Here is a 27,830-nt window from a genome sequence, read left to right as displayed (position 1 = left end):
TTAGAGTCTGATCCTGCCCTTTGGAATATTAGTTGTCCCTTGCAGTTTGGTGTTATTTGCAAATTAGATAAGCATGCCCTTTATTTTATTGTCCAAAACTGGGATGCAAGTGGGTGTGCCACCATTCTGCTTGTAGTTACAGTATCCTTTGAGCTGCTTGACTAGAGGAGCCTCATGGACCTCTCTGTCTCCAGTGAGGTTTATAATTGCTTGTATACTTGATTTCACCACAGCTTTGTTGTTGTCTCCAGGTACTGCCCGTGGTGTAGTCATTAACACTGGTGATCGTACTGTAATGGGCCGCATTGCCACATTGGCCTCTGGACTGGAAGGGGGACGGACACCCATTGCTGTAGAGATTGAGCACTTCATCCACATAATCACTGGTGTAGCTGTGTTCCTTGGTGTTTCTTTCTTCGTCCTTTCACTTATCCTTGAATATACTTGGCTGGAGGCTGTTATCTTCCTGATTGGCATCATTGTTGCCAATGTGCCCGAGGGTTTGCTTGCTACAGTCACAGTAAGTTGTAAGCAAATACTTTTTTGAGGAGCTACTTTTTATTTATTTACTTTGTTTTATATCTCACCCTCTGTCCCTCGTGGAGGGGCTCACAGCGGCTAACGATTTGATGCCGTTCAATCATAAGATGGTATCAACTCAAAATACAAAACATCACATATACAAAAATTAAGACGGGAATACATGATAAGACAGTATTAAATATCAACAATATTTAAAACCAGCTTCCTCTCATTGCCATGATGGAAGTTCATTGCCATTTAACTCAGTCCATCAGTTGTCTTCCCCAAAGGCTTCCTTCTAGAGAAAGGTTTTTATTTGTTTTCTGAAGGATATCAGGGAGGGAACCATTCTAATGTCCTTAGGGAGGGAGTTCCAGAGCCAAGAAGGACCTCTCTCGTTCCCACCAGCCATACCTGAGACAGGGTGGGACCGAGATCAGGACCTCTCCAACAGATCTTAGTGCTTGGGCGCCTCATATCGGGAGACGTGGTCAGAAAGATAGGTTGGTTCAGGACTGTAAAGCTTAAAACCAACACCTTAAATTGTGCCTGGAAGCAAACTGATAGCCAGTGGAGCTCCTGCAACAAAGACGTTGACCACTCCCTGTACAGGACTCCAGTGAGCAGCCTTGCCACAGATCTTTGTACCAGCTGAAGCTTCTGGTCAGTCTTCAAGGGTAGCCTTACATAGAGTGTATTACAGTAGTCTGGATGTGACAGAGGCATGGACCACTGTAGCCAGATCAGACTTCTCAAGATACGGACGCAGCTGGCACACAGGTTTTAATTGTGCAAAGGCTCCCCTGGCCACTGCTGACATCCGGGCCTCCTGATCGGCCTTCTGACTGACCAGGAGGACCTCTTGTCAGAACTGAGTTTCAGTTTGTTCGCCCTCATCCAATCCATTATTACCACCAGACACTGGTTCAGGATCGTCCTTGGAAGTGGGTGGAAAAGAGTAGTAGAGTTGGGTGTCATCTGCGTAGCGGTGACTGCATTCCAAAACTCCAGATGACCTCACCCAGCGGCTTCGTGTAGATGTTTTAGCAACTGTTGATCCAACTGTTGTCAAATGTTGTTTTGTTTTGTTTTGCTCCTTCTAACAAAAGATGTGAGGAGACAAAATTTCATTACATACATGCACCCATCTCATTGTCATTCTGTAGGTTTGTCTGACACTGACAGCCAAACGTATGGCTCGTAAGAATTGTCTGGTGAAGAATTTGGAAGCTGTGGAAACCCTTGGCTCCACATCTACAATCTGCTCTGACAAAACGGGTACCCTGACTCAGAACCGGATGACAGTTGCTCACATGTGGTTTGATAACCAGATCCATGAGGCTGACACTACAGAAAACCAGAGTGGTAAGTTGTCCGCTTTTCTTGTCAGAGATAACTGGGCACTACTATCTGCAATGAACTGCTGTTTCATAACATAGCAGTACCTCCAGGGAGAATCTGAAACTGTTGGTATTACTTTTTTCTTTTTTAAATGTTCTTTTATTTTATTTTTTGTTAATGTTAATTAATAGATAATGGATTAATTGATTAGTTTAATTGGTTTTCTTAAATATTTTAACAGTTCAAAACATTTAATATGTAACACAATTGTTTCATCACATCTTCTGTTCCCAGATCTATACCCCAACACCCTCCCATTACTAACAAAGCATTATAAAAATATAGCACTGTCAATTGTATTATCTCTACATTAATCTAATTTGATCAATTACATATAATTATTGTAATATGTTTATTAATTGCTCAGCTTCTTTAGACTTTTGGTGGCTTAAATTCACAATTGCTTTTTACATGTGAAGCTAATAAATGGCTTCCAAGTACTATCAAATATATTCTTCAATTCTTTTGTTAATCTGTGGTACTGCTGAAGTTAAGAATAGAGTGTGTTCCTAGAATGTGATATTTGTGAGAGCCACCTGTAAGAGCAGGAGTCACTTGTTTTTGGTGAAATGCATGGCAGAGACCAGTCATTTATTTGTAACATTACCATACTGCAATGATGACAAAGCCTTTTGCAGACTGAGTGTTTGTAAATGGGGCAGAAGATCTTGGAGTGTCCCAGCAGATACTGAGACGCAAGCAGCCACATTTCCTTTGAAAAAACAAAAATTAGAAATTATTCAGAAGAAAATCTTTCACAGCTTTGATGGGTATGAATGCATGTTTAGTGTCAGACAAGCGGAAATGCAGATAAGTGGGCGAATCTGTGATTAGTTCTAGGAATCAATCTAAATGGGGCCCTCTCTCCTGCTTCATCCTCCAAGGTGCTTCTTTTGATAAGACATCTCCTACTTGGACTGCTTTATCTAGGATCGCAGGCCTCTGCAACCGGGCAGTGTTTCAGGCTAATCAAGAAAATGTTCCCATCCTCAAAGTAAGTGTCAGTTCCTTGTCTTAGTTGTTCTTGCTGCTTGCTTGTCTGCTGTTTCCTGTTCTTAGTTAAGGCCAGGAATGGGCCAAAGGCAGTCTGCAGAGTTGATCTTGTTTTAAGGGACCTCTGAGGGGCAGAGGATAACCTAGATATATCTCCAATGTTGGAAGACCAAATAGCATCCCTTCTTTATTCAAAATAATTTTGATAGTCATTGGGGGCGGGGTTAAGAAATCGTCTTAACAGAAAAGCAAATGGATGAAGGCTTGCATTGACTCCTGTACAAGCAGAACATGGTACCATATTTACTTGAGTCTAATGCACACCTTTTTTGGCTAAGTTGCATAGCCAAAATTGAGGTGCACATTTGATTTAAGGGTGCATTAGAATTGTGTGTTTAAACCCACCCATGTCTCTCTGTCAGGCTGAAGCTGTGCGTCTCTGTTAGGTATGGTTCTTTACTGACCTAATTCATGAGACCTTCAAAAATGAGGAGGAGGTCTTGAAGTTAGTTAGGAACCCTGTGAGGAACTGCATGGTTCTGGTGAAGGGACATGACTTGCCCATGCCTGTCAGCCATTCCAAGGAGGGCAATGACCTTGCCTCCACCATTGCGCCTTTCATCAGGGAGGCAAACAGCAGAACAGCCAACAGGCAAGGGGAAACATCTCTTCACCAGCCTTGCATGGTTCCTCTCTCAGTTCCCAACCTGGGTGCATTACATTCAACAACAAATCTTTTTTTTTTTTTTTTGTAATATGCACCTTCAAAATTGAGATGCTACTTATATTCAAGTAAGTATAGTATTAACCTTGCCAAATGTATATGTTTATTCCAACCATAAAATCACCCCTGGTGTCATTTGTGCAGTATGTATGTCCACTGAGTTGACCACAGCTCATTGGCCATGTATTTGTCGTTTGTAAGGTGCTTGATGAACTGCCTATCCTAAGGAGGCAGCTAGCTGGGAATTTTATCAAACCCATGATGAGTGAACTTATATGGTTACTAGGCTACATGAAGTTTAGTTGATTTTTTTGTCAGCAGAACAATTTGAATGTCCTTACAAGAAAGCCGTACGGGAAGCATTTTCAGACTACAGGTCACTCATAGGTTGAGTCTGTTCCTAGGAATCATAACATTTCTTTTTCCAGGGACAACTTCACACAAGATAAATGATTATATTATAATCATTAGCCTTTTATTCACTCCAGTTGGGGTCTCTTTATTTTTAAGAGAGAAACCTTAATGGGGTTGCAATCTATATAAATAAAAATGTAATGTTCGTAACTAAAAAAAACCCTGGATGAATTGACACCAAATTTGGACACAAGACACCTATCAGGCCAATGAGTGACCATCACTCATAGAAACACTGAAAAACACAGCAGAAGAGACTTAAAAACAAAAAAAATACATTAGAACACTTGCACATAACCACATAGATACGCAAACACAGATATAAACATATATACGCACACATATTCACACACAAAACACATATACACAGACTGGGCCACAGCAATGCATGACAGGGGATGGCTAGTGTATAATATGGTGAATTGGTGTTATCTTCAGATATTCACTAAGAGCTATTGTGTTTCATCTGCTAGAGATCGGTTGCAGGCGATGCCTCTGAATCTGCACTCCTAAAATGCATTGAACTCTGCTGTGGATCTGTCAAGGAGCTGAGAGAGAAAAATCCCAAGGTGGTGGAGATTCCATTCAACTCTACCAACAAATATCAAGTAAGAAGCTGCCATGTTTCACATAAACAGTAGGTGCTAGCAAACACATCTCTGAGGGATACTGTGGTCTTACGTTTAACCAAGCAGTTTTGTGCCCGAGGTTTGGAGCATCATGATGGTTTAAAACTTGTATTCCAAGTCCAGTGAAACATTGCTGGTTTTTTCTCTTATCAAAATACAGCTGTCAATCCACAATAATGCAAACTCCTCTGAATCACGATACCTGCTTGTGATGAAAGGAGCCCCAGAGAGGATCTTGGACCGCTGCAGCACTATCCTGGTCCATGGGAAAGAACAGCCCCTGGATGAAGAGGCCAAGGATGCATTTCAGAATGCCTACCTTGAATTAGGAGGACTGGGGGAGAGAGTCTTGGGTAAGGTCATCTCCTGCAAGATACAGTTTTGCCTTTCAGTGGTAGATCAGCTTTCTTGCATTAGTCAATAAACCATTTGGGATGTTTGCAGATGTTTAGGTTAACTGGACCAGTGGGTGGACAGTTCTGTAGCTTTCAGTGGCCAGTCTCTTTAAGGAAAATGTTGGTAAGGCCCAATTGTAATATCATAATGCTTGCAAGAATCTAGTAATAATTTCAATTGACTTCAAGATACCAAGTGCCTTCAATGTAGTGGGCAAAAGTGATCACATTAGGACTGCTGAATACCTGCTCCCTTATTGCACACTAGCGTGTGAAACCATTTGAATTTGTTTTCTTGTAGGCTTTTGCCACCTGGCCCTGCCAGATGAGCAGTTCCCTGAAGGTTTCCAGTTTGACACAGATGAAGTGAACTTCCCAGTGGATAACCTCTGTTTTGTTGGGTTGATTTCTATGATTGACCCTCCCCGTGCTGCTGTGCCTGATGCTGTTGGCAAATGCAGAAGTGCAGGAATAAAGGTAAAACTGCTCATTTACACCATTTCTTCAGGGGTTAAAGCCTACTTTTTCTTTTCTAAACATAGATGAAACTATGTAACAAAGCAGTTCCATTCTGATGTTTTGATCCATTGCACAAAGGAGCCATCAGTTGCTCCTGGTGCTTCTGTCCTTGCATATTCCCACATCAACACTAGCCTTTTTTTACTGAATCCCATTGCTCATCTCAGTGAGATTTATCTGTGTGCTGACTGGGTGGTCAGCCATTGATTCAGTAAATTGTCCTGGAAAACAACCATTAGGATTAAAGTAGGCAAAAATGGTTCAGGTCCAGACTATCTACAGAGCCGCATCTTCCAGTATATGCCTGTTTCAATATTGAGATCTTAGGGGAAGCACTTCTGTCTTCACCACTTTAACAGATACCTTTGAGTGAAATGGAGGAAAGGGCCTTCTCCATGACTGTTCCCAGACAGTCCCCCTTCCTTGCTGTGTTTTTGGAGGAGGAGAAGATTGTTCTATTCCAGCAGGCATTTGGGAATGGATTATTAACATGAGAAGGGCCTTTTTTATAAATGATTTTTATGCAAACCTACAAAAGTAACTGACACACCTTTATCATGCAAACTTAATGCATTCTAAACAAACCCCTACTAAACTATTCTATAAGCCTCCTGCTTGTTGCCAGTTGATTTTACCTTCTTGTTTGTTAGTCCCTACTTTATTTCTCCCTTTCTACCTTTAATAACATTTTTCTATATCAGAAAATGAATAATTAAAGATTGTCCTCATCTTTGCTGTATATAAGTATGTTCCAGCCTTTCTTGAATTTGGTAAAGGATTTCTCCTTAATCAGTATTGTGAATTTGTCCATTTCAGCTAATTCATGTACTGTATCTTCCATCAGCCAATTTCCTTGCATTGACATACCTGGTTTTTTAACATGAGAAGGACTTTGTGTTCTAATCTTCCCACTTAGCCTCTGCTTCTGTTGACTGATGTTGCTTTCTATTACCATGCAGGTTATTATGGTGACAGGAGACCACCCTATCACTGCTAAAGCAATTGCCAAGGGAGTTGGTATCATCTCTGAAGGAAATGAGACAGTAGAAGATATTGCTCTTCGACTCAATATTCCTGTCAGCCAGGTCAATCCCAGGTACTGAGCAGATGGTAGAGCATGAGCATGTCCGGGGGAGGCATGGGGTTGCCACTTAGTTATTCTCTACATTCTAGAATCCAACAGCAAGATGTGAAGAAAATTAGTAAACAGTATTGGGAATCAGAGTTGTATGAATGGTAGTTTTGCTTATCTCACATTTGATACTTACTATATTTATTTGGCGCTATTTCTCTCAAATGAAGCATTTCTCACCAACATCCCATTCATGCAGAGTCTGGAAGTATGGGGAAAGTTTTGGCCAGTGGTACTTTGGGGCAAGAGGAGAGATAACATTCTGGAATGTACCACATGATGTATTTCAACTTTCAGGGATGCCAAAGCTTGTGTGATTCATGGCTCCGATTTAAAGGACATGACCAGTGAGCAACTAGATGACATTCTGACTCACCATACAGAGATTGTCTTTGCCAGAACATCTCCCCAACAGAAGCTGATTATTGTGGAAGGCTGTCAGCGACAGGTAAGCCAAGCAATTCAGTTCTGCAGCACGGGGCCTTCAGTGTCCTACAGAACCCATCCATGATTTGCATTGAAGGCTGTCTGGCCTCTGCTTAAATATATCTTGTGAAGAAGAAGTAATCGCTTCTAAGGTAGTCTGATCCATAGTTCCAAACAGGTGTTAATGTTGGGAATATCTGTTGGTATTGAGCCAGCTTCTGCATCCCTGTATTTTGTGCCCACCAGAATTGTCTGGTGCTTACTTGGGCAACTTGGATTGTCTTGCCACTGTTGCATTGATTCCCAATAGGACTTGATCTAATTTGTCAGTTTGCTCCAGCTATTTTTAGACCAAGCAAAGGCACTGCCATTCTTGGAAGTTGTCCAGATAACCCAGGCAGTATTGAAACCAGCAGTGGCAAATAGGATGACCTGTGCTTTTGATAACTCATGGAAATCAGCCCAAGAACTAAATCTCCTCCCGTTGTTCTTCCTCTCTTCCTTCCAGGGTGCTATTGTAGCTGTCACGGGTGACGGTGTGAACGATTCCCCTGCTTTGAAGAAGGCAGATATTGGTGTTGCTATGGGTATTGCTGGGTCAGATGTCTCCAAACAAGCAGCTGACATGATTCTGCTGGATGACAACTTTGCTTCTATTGTTACAGGGGTTGAAGAGGGTGAGTTCTTTATCCTAGGAAGAGCCAGGGTTGTTGACCCAAAACAGAACGGATTTCTTCTATTTTCTGCCTTCCATTTCAAATTCCAAGGGGTTGGCAACTTCCTCTTTCTCTTTTTCAATGCATATACATAGGCAAATTGATCACGCCTTACAATTTAAGGAATACAGTATATCTGTTCTCAATTATATTTCCATTTAATGTGTGCTCTTGCCTTTCCACATCAGCATGAATTAAAGCAGGGGTCCTCAAACTTTTTAAACAAGAGGGCCAGGTCACAGTCCCTCAAACTGTCGGAGGGCTGGATTATTATTTGAAGACAAAACATGAATGAATTCCTATGGACACTGCACATATCTTATTTGTAATGGAAAAACACTTAAAACAATGCAGTAATTAAAATGAAGAACAATTTCAACAATAGCCTATAAAGCTCTAAACGGTTCTGGCCCTACTTACCTCTCCAAATGCATCTCCTCCTATGAACCGGCTAGGACACTAAGATCATATGGGGAGGCCCTGCTCTCTGTCCCGCCTGCATCACAGGCGCGCTTGGCGGGGACGAGAGACAGGACCTTCTCAGTGGTGGCCCCTCGGCTGTAGAACGCCCTGCCTGCAGATATCAGATCGCCCCCCCCTCCCCGCTGGTGTTTCGGAGGAAAGTGAAGACCTGACTGTTCGAACAAGCATTCGATTAAACAGTGTAATTGAACATAGGAATATGGAATAATGGATGGTGAGACTGGATTCTGATTTTACTGTTGAGGCGCTAATGATTGTTATACGGATGTTTAATGATTTATGTTACAATTGTTTTTAATTGCCCTATACTTGTCTCGTGATGTTTTGTATTGATGTTGTTCACCGCTTTGAGTCGCCTGAGGGTTGAGAAAAGTGGTATATAAATAAAGTAAATAAATAAATAAAATAAATATAAACTTATTAGTATATCAGTGGGAAGAGTGGGCCTGCTTTTGGCTGATGAGATAGGATTGTTGTTGTTCTTGTTGTGTGCTTTCAAGTTGTTTCAGACTTAGGTTGACCCTGAGCGAGGGCCAGGTAAATGACCTTGGAGGGCCGTATCCAGCCCCCGAGCCTTAGTTTGAGGACCCCTGAATTAAAAGTGTCTACTGCGGGGGCTATTGTGCACAGGATGCTGTTTCCATGTCACTACAATCCCTATTTTTTCATTTCCTCAAAAAAGGTTTCTTTCTTTCAGGCCGCCTGATTTTTGATAACCTGAAGAAATCAATTGCTTACACTTTGACCAGTAACATCCCTGAGATCACACCTTTCCTCATCTTCATCATTGCCAACATCCCCCTGCCACTCGGGACAGTGACTATCTTGTGCATTGATCTGGGCACAGACATGGTTAGTAAAAACCCTTCGCGAGCTCCTTGTTTTTTTCAGTGATTCAAATCCTCATTCAGCATGCCTGATAACATCTATTTCATAACAGCCCGCCATGTCATTTTATGTGGCCCTAGAGATGTTGGGCTATAACTCCTGCATTAGACGTCATCATTAGACAACATGGACTAGCGCTGAGGGAAGTTGTGACACAGTAATATCTGAAAGGCTGCAGTGTGTTCTGTTTAGTCAGAATAGTGGGGTTTGAATTTAGATACAAGGTTTGTGGATATATCGGACTTTAAAAGGTTGTTTAACCTTTTCTCAAACGCAGAGTCACAAGTGCTGTTGGACTGCAATTCCATCATTCCTAGTCCAGAGATAATAAAAACTGATGGGAGTTGTTCAGTAAAATCTGGGGACCTAAACTGGGTAAAACTAAAGAGTATTGACCACTATGTAAAGAAATAAATAGTTGGCCCTCTATATACATGGATTCTCTCTTCATGGATTTAATGGCCCTTTGAAGGTTGATGTGGCCCTTGATGAAATTGAGTTTTACACCCCTGATCTATTTTGCGACATTCGTGCAGGATGAATGTATGTCTTGTAGCATTGCATTCCCCTCCCTCAACAATCTGAACAACAAAGGTTTGTGCAAACTATGGATTGGTATCCAAGTTTCCATCACCTCTCCTTTTTATTGTCTCCCTCTTTGCACTGTAAAGGTTCCTGCAATCTCTCTCGCATATGAACAAGCAGAAAGTGACATCATGAAGAGGCAGCCCAGAAACCCCAAGACAGACAAACTAGTGAATGAAAGGTTGATAAGCATGGCCTACGGCCAAATTGGTAAGCCTTCCTCAGGACCTGTACTCTCTCCTTGATGGCAGGATGCAGGTGTTTATGACTGTGAACAATTGGATCAAGGATATAATCAGAAAAGGGGGCTCTTTTGGACTAAAGTCTTAGAATTTCCATCCCTCTGGGTTTCTGAAAGTTATACTACCAAAGTAATTTTCCAGCCCTTTGGATATGAAACAGCAGCATGGACTTAGAGTTATGTGAATGGTTTTCTGTCTGCCTCAGCGTGCTTTATTCACAGACCCTATTCTAGCATCTGCTCACTGTTCCTAACTATAAAGCTTTTGCTCTTCTATACAGGTATGATCCAAGCATTGGGAGGCTTCTTCACCTATTTTGTGATCCTTGCGGAGAATGGCTTCTTGCCATCATCGTTGTTAGGGATTAGAGTGTCATGGGATGACCGATGGATTAATGATGTGGAAGACAGCTACGGACAGCAATGGGTGAGTGTCCCAGTAGCCTCAAAAATTGACATGTTAGCCAGATTCCTGGTTGTTTTCTGTCACATGGTGGACAGAAGAAGCAAGAATTCTAAATAACTGCCCTCCTACTTTTTGATCCATCAGACATACGAACAAAGGAAAATTGTGGAATTCACTTGCCACACATCCTTCTTTGTCAGCATTGTGGTGGTGCAATGGGCAGATCTGATTATTTGTAAGACCAGAAGAAACTCAGTCTTCCAGCAAGGAATGAAGTGAGTAACCGCTTGCAACCCCTTCTGCTCCTCCCCTCAATGAAACCCAAAAGGGTTCAAAATTTAAGATAGCATTAGAATCAATGTGGAATGGAAATCTGGGGAAAACAGGTCAAAATATGAGGAAGTTGGTACTCGCTTCCATGTCGACAAGCCTGCACAACCTGGCAGTAGTAAGGGGCTAAAATTAAATAGGCTAAAGCTCTTGGGGCTGCAGATAGGTTTCTAGTACCTCACTTTATTTTTATTTATTTATCAATTTTATATACCTCCACTCCTCGAAGGCTCAGAGCAGTTCACAATATATACATCTAATACATAACATTAAAATCAAGGAAAAATTTGATCAGCATATACTTTCATACTGTCCATATGAAGGTATAATTAATGATTCATCACAAAGTTTCCTTGGCAAGATCTATTCATAGGGGATTTGCCTTTGTCTTCCCTTGTGGTTGAGAGGGTGGCTTAATCAAGGTCAGCCAGTGGGTTCAGAGCCATAGTCCCAAGTTTAAACCGCTACACTATGCTGACTCCCCATGTTTACAATTACAGATTTCTGAATTCTTCCCTCCCTCCTCCTTTGCCTCTCTTCCATCCTTTCATAAACCAGGGCGGACAAAGGCAGGGCTGTCCTGGCAACCTCATCTCGAATTGGCATAATAGTCTCACCAGCTTTGGTTGTTATTTCCATTTTTGTGGGTTTTTTTAAATAAAGGGAATCGGAAGCGGTGACTGAGAGAGCAGGAAGGAATCCAGCTGTTGTGGCCAGCCCTCAGAAAGCCTCCCTAATTCCACACCTTTAGCGTCGCAGCTGATACACACAAGTTCTTTGCCTGGGCTGCTGCTGCTGCCAGCCTTTGTCTTTCTCTTTCTGGAGGCAGCAATGGCTCTCCATTGCTCATGGAACACAGCGCTTCTTCTCATCCCCCCATTCTTTGTCACCAAAGAGAGAGGGAAGAAAACTGGAGGATCTGGACTTCCAGTCCAGGCCCTCCAGCTGGCTTCCCTCTTTCCTTCTCTATCTGGAGGCAAAGCAGCAATATGACTTTGTGATGGAAGTATGGAGCTAAGGATGGTGGCGGCACTCTCCTTTTGCTTGCTTCATGCTTCTGCAGGCCACATCATCTCCTTGTGTGGGATGCATCTTGTCCCTTTTCCACATTTGTGCAGGCCAGATGTAAAGAAAGAATTGTCTCCTCCTGTGCTGACTTTCTTTCATGTGTCTCTCCAGGAACAAGATTCTGATATTTGGTCTCTTTGAAGAGACTGCTTTGGCTGCCTTCCTCTCTTACTGCCCTGGCATGGATGTTGCCTTGAGGATGTATCCTCTCAAGTAAGTCATGAATCCCATTGACCCTTGGCTTTCTTTAGCTAAACCTTACCACTTCTACTGTGACCAGTGTGGCATAATTTCTGGTACTCTTAATTTCTTGAATGAGTCATTACCAATAATACTTTGGGCTTAGTTTAAATGGCACGTTGATAGTATTTGCTTTTGGAGACCCTCTCTAGTTTCCATTTATACCATTGTGTACAACAACTGGATTTCTTACCTTGCAGACCAACATGGTGGTTCTGTGCCTTCCCCTACTCCCTCCTCATCTTTGTCTATGATGAAGTACGAAAACTTATCCTCAGACGCAGCCCTGGAGGTAAGGAGCCTGATGTATACGCAAACACACATAATGAACCTTTGGTACCCACTGAGGCAGGGGTCATCACACTTTTTAAACAGAGGGCCAGGTCACAGTCCCTCAAAGTGTTGGAGGGTTGGATTATAATTGGAAAAACACACACACACATAATTTGAATTCCTATGCACACTTCACATATCTTATTTGTACTGCAAAGACACTTAAATACAATATAATAATTAAAATGAAGAACAACTTTAACATATATGAAGTTATTAGTATTTCAATGGGAAGTGTGGGTCTGCTTTTGGCTGATGAGATAGGATTGTTGTTGTTGCTGTTGTGTGCTTTCAAGTCATTTCAGACTTAGGTTGAACCTGAGCAAGGGCCGGGTAAATGATCTTGGAGGGCCGTATCCGACCCCCGGGCCTTAGTTTGAGGACCCCTGCACTGAGACATGGTTTCAAGATCCCCCATGGATGCCAAAATCCATGTTCCATTATGTGCATTGGCTTAGTAAAATGGTGCCCCTTATATAATATGGGAAACAGTTCAAAAGAATGCCAGAGATAGCCTGTTAAACAGTGAGAGGCTACAGCACGGCATGCCTACACATCATTATGTTGCTGGGCACATCATAAAAACAAGGTTCTTTTAGATTTTTTTTTACGGAATATTTTTGAGCCACGGTTGGGTGATTCTGTAGGACTGTTATTGTGGCAGCTTCTCAGTTGTGGCTACAGAAGACCTAATATAATCACTCAAAATCTTTGGTTGACTGCTTGATTAGCGGTCCTGCTGATACCTAAATCTTATTCCTGATGATTTGGTGTTGGTCGCTGCTGGTGTTATTTTTCATCATTTATTTACATAGAACCATCAATATATATGGTTTTTTTGTTTTTTTATTTTTAGCCAGTCCTCCAAAGGCATACAGCCTAAAATATTCACTTCACTTCAATTTATTTCTTAATTAGTCGCTCTCCACCAAGGTGCTCCGAGCGACTTACAATCTAAAATAGCATTTACACAACATAAAAACATTCAACATAAAAACATTCAACAGTGACTATTTGGCAAATTAGATCTGATTACTTAAATTCACAACCAAACAGCCAAGTCTTGAGTGCCTTTACAAAAGGTCGCAACTCCGACATTGCTCTAATGTATGGAGGCAATGAGTTCCACAGGATTGGAGCATAGGTTGAAAAAGCTCTACGCCTTGTAGCTTCCAGGTGTACAAATACAAATACACAGGAGAAGGAAGAACAGCAAATACATAAAATTGTGCAATGCAATTTGCAATATAATTTCCCCTCTGATAGAATACAAATAGCATTACTGTATAATATAAAGCAGGGGTCCTCAAACTTTTAAAACAGAGGGCCAGGTCACAGTCCCTCAAACTGTTGGAGGGCCGGATTATAATTTGAAAAAAAAAAGAATGAATTCCTATGCACACTGCACATATCTTATTTGTAGGGCAAAAAACACTGGAAAACAATATAATAATTAAAATGAAGAACAATTTTAACAAATATAAACTTATTAGTATTTCAATGGAAAGTGTGGGCCTGCAGACAGCTGACTTTTAGTTTGACACGTGCCTTCTTTTTCTCCCCCACCCCTTCCCCGCTCACCCCTTGCAGGCTGGGTGGAAAAGGAAACATACTACTAAAGTACTGCGGGAACAGCCTTGGTTGCACTTCCTGGACTCTTCTCTGATGTGGACTTTTGGAACGCAGGAAGATGGAGGCCTTTCAGGGCAGAAGCGGACGGAGAGAGAAGAGAAAGAAAGCAGGCAGTGGAGAGGAAGGGAGTGTTCGATTTATGTAGTCCAGGGTAGGAATAGTTTTAAATGTGCCTTTTTGTTTGTTTTTTTTTTCAAAGAAAAAAACAAGATTTTATATCTGGACTTTTACAAATAAAGATGGATTATAAGAGGAATTTATGACCTTGTGTGCAATCACTTGGATGCTGTAGTGCAGTGGTTCTCAACCTTCCTAATGCCGTGACCCCTTAATACAGTCCCTCATGTTGTGACCCATAACCATAACATTGTTTTTGTTGCTACTTCATAACAGTCATTTTACTACTGTTATAAATCATAATGTAGATATCAGATATGCAAGATGTATTTTCATTCACCGGACCAAACTGGGCACAAATACCCAATGCAACCACATGTAAATGCTAGTGGGGTTGGGAGGATTGATTTTGTAATTTGGGAGTTGTCGTTGCTGGGATTTATAATTCACCTATAATCAAAGAGCATTCTGAACTACACCAGTGATGGATTTGAACCTAATTTGCCACACAGAACTCCCATGACCAACGGAAAACACTGGAAGGGTTCGGTGGGTATTGACCTTGAGTTTGGGAGTTGTAGTTCACCTATATCCAGACAACACTGTGGACTCGCGCAATGGTGAATCTGGACCAAACTTGGCACAAATACTCAATACGCGCAAATGTGAACACTGGTGGAGCCTGGGGAAAATAGACCTTGACTTTTGGGAGTTGTAGTTGCTGGGATTTATAGTTCATTACAATCAAAGAATGTTCTGAACTCCACCAACAATATTTATTTATTTATTTATTTATTTAGACCATTTCTACCCCGCCCTTCTCACCCCCGAGGGGGGACTCAGGGCGGCTAACACAGGCAACTATTCAATGCCAACAGTATTAAAACAACAATATAAAACAGCAATATAAAATCCATTACATAACAATCAGTGATATTAATTAAAATTACATAACCACATAGAACAGATCACAGAATCTGTCATAAAGCCATTTCCAATTTTCAAACAATCCTATTGTCCGGGTTCAGTGCCTAAAGTGCTGCTGTGCCCATTAGCCAAAGGCCTGGCTCCAAAACCACGTCTTTAGTTTTTTCCTAAAAGTAAGGAGGGATGATGCCGATCTAATCTTGCTGGGGAGCGAATTCCATAAGCGGGGGGTCACCACGGAGAAGGCCCTGTCCCTCATCCCCATCAGACGTGTTTGAGATGCTGGAGGGACCGAGAGCAGGGCCTCCCCAGTAGATCTTAAATTATGAGGTGGAACGTAGAGAGAGATACATTCGGATAAGTAAGCTTGGCCGGCGCCAATAGAATTGGCTCAAACTTCCCACATGGAGTCTCCATGACCATCAGAAAATACTGTGTTTTTTGATGTTCTTTGGTGACCCCTCTTGACACCCCTTCGCAACCCCCTCAGGGGTCCCGACCCCCAGGTTGAGAAACACTGCTGTAGTGTGTGTCCATGAATTGACTCTGCTATGGAGAGCAAGGATGGAGTACTTTATTAGAGTTGGGGAGGTGAATCTCTCTATAGGGATCGGGTTTCTGTCCTAATGCTTTGACTGCCGTGGCCAGCAGAAGGACAAGAAAGTATAACAAAGTTGGAATCTCAGTCAAAGTTCTAGGTTCAGATCTGCACATGTGATTGTGTATTCCTTTTCTATACTAATAAGTACCTAACCATCTGAGTTCACTACTGGTTTGGAAATAAAATAGCTATTCAGAAGGAAAAGGTAGTGTTGTGGCATGATTCTGAGGTCCAAACAAGCCTTCTTAATCCCAACTTTCTCCCAATGTGGTAAATAAGGTAGTTACAACAAGAAAAAGCTGATAGTGAAAGGAAAGCAGAGAAACTCCAGCTTGGGTCTCCTGTGGAAAAGAATTTCACTGCTTGGGAGCAGTCCTTGAGAAGATCCTCTCACATGTCCTCACCAGATGGGCTGAAGACTGTTGTGAAATCAAGGGAAAGCTATTTCTCTTTATATTGACGTATGGGCAGGTAGATACAGGAAAATAACCATCTTTCAGAAAGTCTGGATCAAAGCTGTGTAGAGTTGTATATGACATAACCAGAGCTTGGAATTGAGTTCAGAAACCAGATAGATAGCCATTGAAGCTGTTTGAGCAAGAGTTGGATGATCTTCGGGCAGCACTCGGAGCACTCTGTTTTGGACTCATTGAAGCTTCTGAACAATATCCAAAGGCAGCCCCACAAAGAGAGATTACATTAGTACAAACAGGACTAATTCAAGGATTCTCCCTGAAGACAGATTAAACACATCCTAGGAACATATACAACTGGCACAATAGTCTTACTGTGTATACTCGAGTATAAGCCTAGTTTTTCAGGCCTTTTTAAGGCTGAAAACGTCCCCCTCGGCTTATATTCGAGTCAAGGTTATTTATTATTTTACTTTGTTATTATTATATTTATTACATTTATTATTTTACTTGATGAGTATTAGTATTAGTATTATTACATTTATTATTTTATTTGATTATTATTAGTATTATTACATTTATTATTCAATTATTACTGTTATTATTACAGTTCCATTATGTCACTCTATTTATTATTGTTATTATTACATTTATTATTATTACTGTTATTACATTTCTTATTTTACTCTATTATTATTGGAAGGATACGTAAGCACATTTACATTGAAGAAGTTTAGAATAATGGTTTAATCACAGTTGGATGGTCTTATCTTAAATTACAGTTTTATGTAAATATTCAAAAACATTTAACCCACTGATGCTTCAATTAATGTAATTGTATTGCTGTCTATTTTATTTTGAATTTTACCAGTAGCTGCTGCAGTTCCCACCCTCGGCTTATACTCGAGTCAATATGTTTTCCCAGTTATTTGTGGTAAAATTTGGGTCGACTTATACTCGAGTATATACGGCAATTAGTCTTAAATGTGCAAATTGGATGTTGAGCATTTGAACATTAGGCCCACATAAGCACAAAGAACAATGGACCCTTTGTTTCTCTGAGTTTGATTTCAGCAGATACCAAAAAGTAGATGCTCAGGTCGATATTTAGAATTACCTGATGTTGACTGCATCCAGTGTGAGAGGTGGTTGCAAGGCCACAGCAAACAAAGCCTGGAAGCACACACTCCTGGCCCCCAAGTCTTCCTGCCTCAGTTGCTGCCTTGGGACCATTTCTTAGCCTGGCTATAGTTGATTACTTCATTATCAATGTGCAGTTGATTATAAATTCATTAATTGTGAGCTAGTTCTGTCATTCCATACAGCATTCAGAAAATGCCCAAAAGGTGAGGACTGGGGTGTGAGCATGTATAACTGAAGGTTAATCTCCTCCATAATACAAAAGGAGATTGTTGCTGTTCTGTAGAGACCCTTCTGTGGGTCCTGACCTCAAATGAGGTCCCCTTAACTCAATGTTGGGGTCACAAAAAATTGACAACAGTAAAAGAATTCTGAATGCCACCCCTTTAAGCAAATCTGTTAGCAACAGCAAGCGGTGTTTAAAGTGGACTCTGCAGAAAATGCTTTTGTTGTGCTCCACACAAAAGGAGAATCAGCCTGTTTAGCAATCTGATTTATTATCAGTAAATGTTTGATTTTTATATCACCTGGGGTCACATAAAAACTTCTTGGGTGGAGGGGGGGGGGTGTCAAAAATTACGGTAAGAAGCCCTGCTCCAGAAAACTAAAGTAGTTCATTGCTTGGATTTTTTTGTAATGGGTATGTGCTCTCACACATACATCACACTGGCAACAAAGATCCGCCTAGTCAAAGCCATGGTATTCCCTGTAGTAACCTTCGGATGTGAGAGCTGGACCTTAGGGAAGGCTGAGCGAAGGAAGATTGATGCTTTTGAACTGTGGTGCTGGAGGAAAGTTCTGAGAGTGCCTTGGACTGCGAGAAGATCCAACCAGTCCATCCTCCAGGAAATAAAGCCCGGCTGCTCACTGGAGGGAAAGATACTAGAGACAAAGTTGAAGTACTTTGGCCACATCATGAGGAGACGGCAAAGCCTAGAGAAGACAATTATGCTGGGGAAAGTGGAAGGTAAAAGGAAGAGGGGCCGACCAAGGGCAAGATGGATGATGGCATCCTTGAAGAGACTGGACTGACCTTGAAGGAGCTGGGGATGGTGATGGCCGACAGGGAGCTCTGGCGTGGGCTGGTCCATGAAGTCACGAAGAGTCGGAGATTACTGAACGAATGAACAACAACATGTGCTCTCCATGTGCTTCAAACAGTCCCTACATGACTCCCATTGCCAACAGGACTGCTGGAACCAGGAGGAGAAATGCCCAATTTTAACTGCTGAAGCATGGCGAGTGACTGGCAAAATCAAGTGTTTTTCTACCTGCAGTGTTTTAGGTAGGAAAATATATTAGTGGGCCCAAGGGGAGCAGATGGGCAACGTGAAGACTGCTATGTTTGGGTAGTTTTGCCCAAGGACCACTTTGGAGCCAGTGCAGAGTGGAGTACCAATCTCGTATGTGATCCTGGTAAGTCTTGATAAGGCACTTGATATATGGGCTGTTCCCTTCTGCAGCAGCTGGAGCTTCCAAAGAATTTTATATAATTCAGGGGGTATTAGCAACTACTAATCCTCAGCTCAGATCTAGGCCCTGGATGAGGAAGACATGCTTCCTAATTAACTCCTTGCCATTTCTTTGGCAGAATACACTGTGGGGGCATTGGTGAGCGAGTAATATCCATTTTACAGTTATATGCAAACCAACGCCTTCCTGCCCTTTTGGACTCTGTTCAGAAATTTTCCTTGCTGTAGGCAGAGCTTCTCCTCCTTGGAATCTGACCCCTTCTCTCCTGTGGCCTTCACAGTCTTGAATTACTAAGCAGTTCAAGGTTGAATTTCAAAGTTGCCTTGAATGAGAGCTTTTCTTTCACAAGCAGGAATCTCTGTAGATATCATTGTCATCTGTACCTCTGATCAGCTTGTTGCTGGCTCTTTGCGTTCTCTCTGTTTGTACTGATCCATCCTCAGAAGAAATAGGACAACTGGGCCATTAATCATGAGTGCAAACTCCCGAGTACGTAGAGTAGTGGTGGGAATCAAGATTTTACCATGTCACATTAATCCTCAATGCAACCTTGGCTCTCTAGTAAGATCCCTGAAGGCAGTGTCATTTGTTTCTAAGTTGACACGTAGAGTATTCCATTGAGTCCTCAAAACACACACGCTTATCTAATATTTCTGGAAAGCCTTAAGTGACTCCAACACCTTGATGGATGGAGGAGATGCTCTGCCTCAAGCAGCCCTACCAGTCTCTGAATCATTTGACTGCAACCTTTTTCCAATTGAAACTTGCCAGAACCATCTGAGCCCTGACAGATCTTGCCTGAACCAGCTCCTGTAAACACCAGCTGTCACCTGAACTAAACAAATAAATCATATCTTTAAGGCTGGGAGTGTTTCCCGGCATCATCTCCTTGCTTGGTGGTTTTATTTCTAGCCCTCCTGACTCCATTAGGGTGTCCCAGTATCATGGAGACAAGAGTGATGGGAGCCAAGAGTTGGATTACAGCTTCCAATATAGCTCCATGAATGGAGGGAGAGCGAAGAGGAAAGGGTGGGTGGGAGGAAAATGCAGGTAGGAGCAGCAAGCCATGTTCATGCCCATTGTCAGGATTCCTCCCTTGCTCCCATTAATTTTTCCTACATATGGATGTCCCTCTATTCAAAAACAATGTTCTTGCTCTACTTGAGATATTTACTTGGGAGTAGGTATCACCAAAGAGCACTAGAATAATGTAGTGCCTTGAATGTTTGACTTCAACTCTGGAAACAAGGGGTCAAATTCCTGTTTGGTCTTAGAAACCCACAAGGTGACCTTCAATGAGTTGCTCTCTCTCAGGATAAAAGGGGAAAAAAATCTTTCACTGCCCCCCCCTTCCGCCAAGGTGACAGGATCACCTTAGGATAGTCATAACAGGCAGGAAGGGAGGTGTACAGCAAAGTTATCACTGGACTTTGGTGTACACCTTCTTCTATATTTTCTTTCATTAAAACTTTCTGGAGTGGACTCACCCACCCTAATCACCCATGCCACTAGGAAGGGAGTTTACAAAGGGAAGTGTTCTGTTGCTGCTGGGCCTGTGTTTGGTTGGCTTTAAATATAGGATGTGTAACCTTTGCCCAGCGGGAAGCCAGGGGCCTAAGAAGAAGTTCTCGGAGGTTTCCACTACAAAGGAATCTTCATATGGCTTGAAAAATACAACAAAGTCTTTTATTAATGAATCAAACAGGTACTTCAAAGCTTTCTTGATAAAGAATTAGTTCTCTCAATCTTGCCCACAGGGGACAGGCACTATCTTCAATAACTTTCTTTAAAGGAAAATCCCCCTTTTTAACTTCTCCCAAGGCTGACTAAAATCCAACCCTCACTGGTGTGGGTTCCGCTACCAGGCCGAACTGCTTCTCAAGCGCTGAGAGGACCTACCAGCAAGGCAATGGTTGTTCTCCAGTTGGAGTTCTTTAGACCTGAAGGCTGTCTTCCTGGAAACTCTCAAGGCTGTAGGAAGGCTTCCCTGGAGTTCTTAGGAGACTCTTAAAGCTGTTCTCCCCTGGAAATTCTTTCCCTGGAGATTCTAGTTTCTGTGACCCTGGAGGTTCTTAAAGGTTGAAGCCTTTGTACAGTGGAAGCTACACACATCCTATACATTGGCTAACCTGGATGAAACTAAACACAAAATGGCTCACTTCCCTACCAAAGCCCAAAAAGGGGGCGGGACTAGGGAACCTAAGGATAATTGACAAGCAATTGACCCAATAACTGCAAAATAAGGAGAGCCATCTAACTGCAAAGGCATATAACTTCAAAATACATGCAGCAACGAACCAATAGCAAGATAAGCTGGAACTCCTGGTGCGGCTGTACCAAAACAGGAAGCAAGGATGAAAAGGCTCATAAATTGGCCAATGGAGACTGGAGGCTTGGCTATCCCTCCAGCTCCTGTAGAATAAGACCCTGAGAGAGAGTTACTTGTTCACTTCCCTTGTTAGCAAAGGGACTAACTAGGAGCAGAGAGTGTGCATTCAGCAGGTGTATTCAGAGGCCAGCATGGGAGAGGATGGTGTTATGAGCACAATTGTGGCAAACGTAAAATTTTACTTTAGCAGAGCGATGACAGTTCATGACATTACATTGCTGCAGATTTATGGGAGGAGAATCCTAGCATGCTTTCTTGTGAATAGGGGTATCCTAACACCTCCCTCGGACACAAAATTGGACATAGTAAGGGGGGAGAGGCCAAAATCAAAAGCAGCTCAAAGGAAGGAGGTAGGAAATAAAGGCAACATGTGCAGTGTGCATGTAAGTGGGAGCCAAATTCCTCCAGAACCCAAACTAAGCTGCCATTGCTTTCTTAAGCCTATGAAATCCTGAGATGTCCTTTGCCCTGCGGTAACGGCTGCCTGGTGGAATTGCCAAGCAGGAATGGGGCCAGCCAGCTGATCTCTGCTGGGTCACTGCTGCTGCTGCCCACACGCTCACAGGCGGGCCTTTGTTCCCTGCTGGGCAGACAAAGGGCTCTGTTCTGCCTTTACCTCAGTCAGGCTATTCATTGACATGCCGTAAGAGTACATTTTAGAAGAATAAATCAATTATGGATCAGATGACTTGGCCTCCTGCTCACACCTCCTTCCTCTCCATAGTGCAGCCAGAGTGACTGAACCCCTGACTGGCCTCCTGAGAGGAACACAAAGCCCAAGTTGCACTCTCCCTCCCCCATCCTCTCTGTGTTATCACTGAAAAGGGCTCCAGCCTCCTCCGAGATGCCCGCAAGCAAAGGCGGGTGACAAGCATTCAGCTGATACTAGGTTCCCTTTGAGAGTGTCAGGTGTCCAGACCTGAGTGCATAAAATGTTGATCTGAGCAAAGGAAGCTGTCTACCTTACCTACCTATTGAGTTGCCATCCAATCTCAGTGAATAAACATCTTGGACTTTGGAGGCCTCTCAGGCATGAGAGCAAAGCAAATTATCTAGTGGTCTTTTGTGAGACAGTGGTCACTAAAGAGTATTAAATGTTCTTCTGTGCCACCAGGAATTGTTAGTGTTTCTAAATAAGACACTTCCATTGCAGCCAATCATGAAATTTAAGTCTCAAGTTGCTCCTGACACGACAAAAAAAAAGAAAAGAAATTTAAGACAATACCTGGCTTGAGAGCAGTACGAGTGAAAAAGATCTTGGAGTCCTCGTGGACAACAAGTTAAACATGAGCCAACAATGTGATGTGGCGGCAAAAAAAGCCAATGGGATTTTGGCCTGCATCAATAGGAGCATAGTGTCTAGATCTAGGGAAGTCATGCTACCCCTCTATTCCGCTTTGGTTAGACCACACCTGGAATATTGTGTCCAATCCTGGGCACCACAATTCAAGAGAGATATTGACAAGCTGGAATGTGTCCAGAGGAGGGCAACTCAAATGATCAAGGGTCTGGAGAACAAGCCCTATGAGGAGCGGCTTAAGGAGCTGGGCATGTTTAGCCTGAAGAAGAGAAGGCTGAGAGGAGATATGATAGCCATGTATAAATATGTGAGAGGAAGCCACAGGGAGGAGGAGGGAGCAAGCTTGTTTTCTGCTTCCCTGGAGACTAGGATGCGAAACAATGGCTCCAAACTACAAGAAAGGAGATTCCATCTGAACATGAGGAAGAACTTCCTGACTGTGAAAGCCATTCAGCAGTGGAACTCTCTGCCCTGGAATGTGGTGGAGGCTCCTTCTTTGGAAGCTTTTAAACAGGGGCTGGATGGCCATTTGTCAGGGGTGATTTGAATGCAATATTCCTGCTTCTTGGCAGAGGGTTGGTCTCGATGGCCCATGAAGTCTCTTCCAACTCTTTGATTCTATGATTCTAAGAGCCCCACAGTAATCTTTCTCATTAAGGGTGTAGTGGACTGTCAAAAGCCACTCCTCATAGTGATTAATGGTCTCCCAACCTGTGATACTTTCAGCCGCCTTCCTCTGACATGTTCCAGCTCCTCAATATCTTCAATTGTGGAGCTCAGAACTGGAAACAGTATTCCAGGAGAGGTCTAACCAATGATGAATAGAGGGGCACTATGACATCCCTTAATCTAGACACTATTTATTTATTTATTTATGTATGTATTTATTTATAAATAAATAAGCCATAGCCATGTATGGGGCTATGCTCAAGAGGACAAAAATGAAGAGGCTGTCCTCTCCTGGTCTGAACTGCACATACTATCACTCATTCATGATAGTAAGCTCCCACCATCCTACAACAGCGGGAGATGGCATCGAGGCTATAACCCAGACCTCTTATTTGTGAGTGACAGCATTGTACAGCAATGCACTAAATCAGTGGGACCACCAATCCCAAACACACAGCACCAACCAATAGTATGCCAACTGTTCCCAACTATAAGGCCTCAGGAAGTTCGAATTAAATGAAGATTCAACTTCAGAAAGGCAGATTGGACTAAATTCTCAGACATGTTAGATGACATGATCATATTAGTCGCTCCAATCCCTGAGGAATACGAGCACTTCATCGAAATAGTGAAAACCTGTTCACGGGCCTCTATACCGAGAGGCTGCAGAACCAACTACTTCAGGGAATTACTCCTGAAACAGCTGCTTTGTTGGAAAACTATTACAGGCTCCACAACGAAGACCCATTTAGTGAGCAGACCCTTCAGGCAGGGCAGAGCATTGTGTCTTCCATCTCTAAAGAAAGAACAGTGGATCAAGCTGATCACAGAGGTCATCTTTCGGGAAGTAGCAGCCAATAGTGAAAGGACCAAGGCAGTGACATCGCCAGCTCATCCCTTGTTTGGGTATCAGCCAGCACGTCAACGACTTAAATCAAGAAATAGTTTTCTAAGGTCTACAGAGACACTCACTGGAACACCTCAGCAAGCGAGAGTCCAAAAGTGGCAGGCTCAAACCCAGAACCTCAACCAATGGCTGATACCAAATGAGAGACTCCCCCCTGGTCACACAGAAGACTGGGCGACTTGGAAGGCGCTGAATAGACTGCGCTCTGGCACCACGAGATTCAGAGCCAACCTCAAGAAATGGGGCTACAAAGTGGAATCCACGACATGCGAGTGTGGACAAGAGCAAACCACTGACCACCTGCTGCAATGCAACCTGACCCCTGCCACATGCACAATGGAGGACCTTCTTATAGTAACACCAGAGGCACTCCAAGTGGCCAGATACTGGTCAAAGGACATTTAATCAACGACCAAGTTTGCAAACCTTGTGGTTTTTTATCTGTTTGTTTTGTTCTGTTAGAAATGTAATGCAATGGTCTGGGTGCCCCTGACATGATAAATAAATAAATATTATTTATTTCTTTACTTACTTCATTTATATACCACTTTTCTCAGCGTTTGGGCGACTCAAAGCGGTTAACAATAGCAAAATTCAATGCTCAACATCATAAAAACAGTTAAAAAACAATTAAAACAATGACATTATTATCAATCAATTAAACATAACTATAACATCTCATTAGCATCTCATAGGTAGAATCAGGATCCAGTCTCATAATCCGTTGTTCCATATTCCTATATTCGATACACTGCCTATTCAAATGCCTGCTCGAATAACCAGGTCTTCACTTTCTTTCGAAATGCTAATAATAATGCTAATAATAATAATGCTAATAATAATAATAATAAACCTTTATTTGTATCCCGCTACCATCTCCCGAAGTACTCAGTGCAGCTTACAAGAGGCCGAGCCCAAATACAGGGTTAGTCAAAATGAATAGGCCAATAAGGGATCAACCTTATTTCTTATTGGCCTATTCATTTTGACTAACCCTGTACTATAGTAAAACAATAACAACAGCAATAACTCAAAAAGACAAAGCAATAACATTAACAACACACAATGACACAATTAAAAACTATGGCAGGGCCTAATGTAATGAAAAGTTAAAAAGTGCTGGCCGTGACCAGGTGGGGTGTTTGGAGGGGGGTGGGCATATAGGTATCCTAGGTCTCTGATAAAGTGCGTTGGGACATAATGCTAGGAGTTTCCTTATTCTGGAAAGGCACACTGGAACAACCATGTCTTCAAGCTAATAGGGAGGGGGCCAATCTAATTTCTGTGGGAAGGGCGTTCCACAGCCGAGGGGCCACCACTGAGAAGGCCCTGTCTCTCGTTCCTTCCAGACGTACTTGTGATTCAGGTGGGGCCGAGAGCAGGGCCTTCCCAGACGATCTTAACGTCCTAGCTGGTTCATAGGAGATGTGTTCGGACAAGCTTTTTTAGCTGCACCACATTATTGGATCATGATTTTTTTTTCTACTAAAACTATTGGCTTTTTTAGCTGCAACACATTATTGGATCATGAGTTGTTGTTGTTGTTTTTTTTTTTGTCTACTAAAACTTTTTGTCTATTAAAACGTCAAGATCTTTTTCACAAGGACTGTTTTTGAGCCAGGCATCACCCATCCCGTACCCGCGTGTTTAATGCTTCTGTTTGTATAGCATCCTACATTTCTCCTTGCTGAAATTCATTTTGTTAGTTTTGACCCAGCTTTCTGATCTATTAAGATAATTTTGAACTGCTCCCTTGTTTGTTTGTACCATAGCAGTCCACTCTTTAACCCAAAAGTCTTACCACATGAATATGAATTAGTGTACTCAGGTAATAAAGCTGTTAAGTTGGAGCTGAAAGTACTGAAAACGTTGCTCATTTTAACAAATGGATTAAATCCATAATCTGATGGAGCCTGTGACTCCACTTTTGGTTAACTTTGTAGAGGAAGTTGGAGTCAGAAGGAGATGAATGAGCTAGAGAGAGCAGCATGCAACGGGCACAGGAAGATGCGAATGGCAAATAGGGAAATGGGAGGGCAACAGGAATTGGATAGACCAATGGTTCCATCACCAGTGTTCCGCAAGAACTAAAATATGACCCATGGCCTCACCATTACTACACCATTGCAAAGAGAGTAACTGGTCTCGCAAAACCTTCTTATAGTGCTGAGGCTTGTTAAATATGCTTTTCTGTGGGCGAGCAGGTGGTGACTACTGGATGGCATATGTTCTGTATCAGAAACTAGAGCTGATGTGATCTGTCCAATGCAATTTTCTGAATCAGCACCTCAAATAACCCAACTGAATCTAAAGTTGACCAAAAACTGATTCATAATTGAGTTGTTGTAGGTTTTTTGGGGCTATATGGCCAAAACTACAAGAGAGGAGATTCCATCTGAACATGAGGAAGAACTTCCTGACAGTGAGAGCCGTTCAGCAGTGGAACTCTCTGCCCCAGAGTGTGGTGGAGGCTCCTTCTTTGGAAGCTTTTAAACAGAGGCTGGATGGCCATCTGTCAGGGGTGATTTGAATGCAATATTCCTGCTTTTGGCAGGGGGTTGGACTGGATGGCCCAGGAGGTCTCTTCCAACTCTTTGATTCTATGATTCTATAATTCTATGTTGTAGAGGCATTTCTCCTGACGTTTCGCTTGCATCTATGGTAAGCATCCTCAGAGATAGTGAGGTCTGTTGGAACTAGGAAAAAGGGTTTATATATCTGTGGAATGACCAGGGTGAGACAAGCATGTGGACAATTTCAACAGAAAGGAGGAAACCATGAAAATGAACAAAATCTGGCTACCAGTATTAAAAAAACTCTAAAATTGCAACAGCACAACAACAGAGAGGAAACAAACAAGGACATCTAATCACCTCTCAACAAAAGTTTGCACCAGGCACATTCAGGCCATTGTTTGCTAATCAAGGTGGTCAGTTGAAACATTCACACCTAGCTCCAGCAGACAAGAGTCCTTTGACTCACCCTGGTCATTCCACAGATATATAAACCCTTTTTCCTAGTTCCAACAGACCTCACTACCTCTGAGGATGCTTGCCATAGATGCAAGCGAAACGTCAGGAGAAATGCCTCTAGAACATGGCCATATAGCCCGAAAAAACCTACAGCAACCCAGTGATTCCTGCCATGAAAGCCTTCGACAACACATTGATTCATAATTTATTCATAACTAATGTTGGAGAGGGGTTCCTGGTCAAAGTGGTCCCTGTCCTTCATTTCCACTTGCCTGTCCTGAAATATTGCTTTAAGAGTCCCACAGCAGCCGCTGAGTAGCTCTGAACAGCAGCCGCTGAGTAGCTCTGGAGAAGTGGAAGCAAGTACACGATTCAGATGAACAGGAATGGACCCAAATAATTGTATTGTCTGTGAAGTTTGCCCCGATTCTGTTGTTTGTGTGGTCCCAGTGACTACAACTCCCAAATGTCAAGGTATATTTTCCCCAAACTCCATCTGTGTTTATATTTGGGCATATTGAGGACTTGTGCCAAGTTTGGTCCAAATATGAACACAGATGGAGTTTGGGGGAAATAGACCTTGACATTTGGGAGTTGTAGTCACTGGGATTCACAGTTCACCTACAATCAAAGAGCGCTCTGAACCCCACAAACGACAGACTCGGGGCAAACTTCCCACACTGAACCCCCATGACCAACAGAAAATACTTAAGGCCATCCAATCCAACTCCCTTCATCAGGGCAAGAAAACATAATCAAAGCCCTCCTGACAAATAGCCATCCAACCATAGATATAGATAGATAGATATAATTCATACACACACAGATATAGTATCACAGACTTG

At 42.5% G+C, this 27,830-nt stretch overlaps 1 protein-coding gene across 1 annotated transcript in view; it reads left to right on the top strand.

Moving 5' to 3' along the window:
• Positions 1-14,333, top strand: part of LOC132767951 (sodium/potassium-transporting ATPase subunit alpha-1) — a 36,207-nt gene extending 21,874 nt beyond the window's left edge. Inside the window, exons 8-23 of the mRNA XM_060763408.2 lie at positions 252-520; positions 1,689-1,887; positions 2,808-2,917; positions 4,528-4,662; positions 4,844-5,036; positions 5,380-5,555; positions 6,557-6,693; positions 7,027-7,177; positions 7,664-7,832; positions 9,052-9,206; positions 9,914-10,037; positions 10,350-10,495; positions 10,619-10,749; positions 11,984-12,085; positions 12,313-12,404; positions 14,036-14,333. Of these exons, the coding sequence (XP_060619391.2) occupies positions 252-520; positions 1,689-1,887; positions 2,808-2,917; positions 4,528-4,662; positions 4,844-5,036; positions 5,380-5,555; positions 6,557-6,693; positions 7,027-7,177; positions 7,664-7,832; positions 9,052-9,206; positions 9,914-10,037; positions 10,350-10,495; positions 10,619-10,749; positions 11,984-12,085; positions 12,313-12,404; positions 14,036-14,064 (2,318 nt within the window). The 3' untranslated portion in view covers positions 14,065-14,333. The remainder of the gene's footprint in view (positions 1-251; positions 521-1,688; positions 1,888-2,807; positions 2,918-4,527; positions 4,663-4,843; positions 5,037-5,379; positions 5,556-6,556; positions 6,694-7,026; positions 7,178-7,663; positions 7,833-9,051; positions 9,207-9,913; positions 10,038-10,349; positions 10,496-10,618; positions 10,750-11,983; positions 12,086-12,312; positions 12,405-14,035) is intronic.
• The last annotated feature ends 13,497 nt before the right edge of the window (positions 14,334-27,830 follow it).

Source organism: Anolis sagrei, chromosome 2 (assembly GCF_037176765.1).
Source record: "Anolis sagrei isolate rAnoSag1 chromosome 2, rAnoSag1.mat, whole genome shotgun sequence".
NCBI classification, from domain to species: domain Eukaryota; kingdom Metazoa; phylum Chordata; class Lepidosauria; order Squamata; family Dactyloidae; genus Anolis; species Anolis sagrei.
This window is presented reverse-complemented; position numbering and strand designations above follow the sequence as displayed.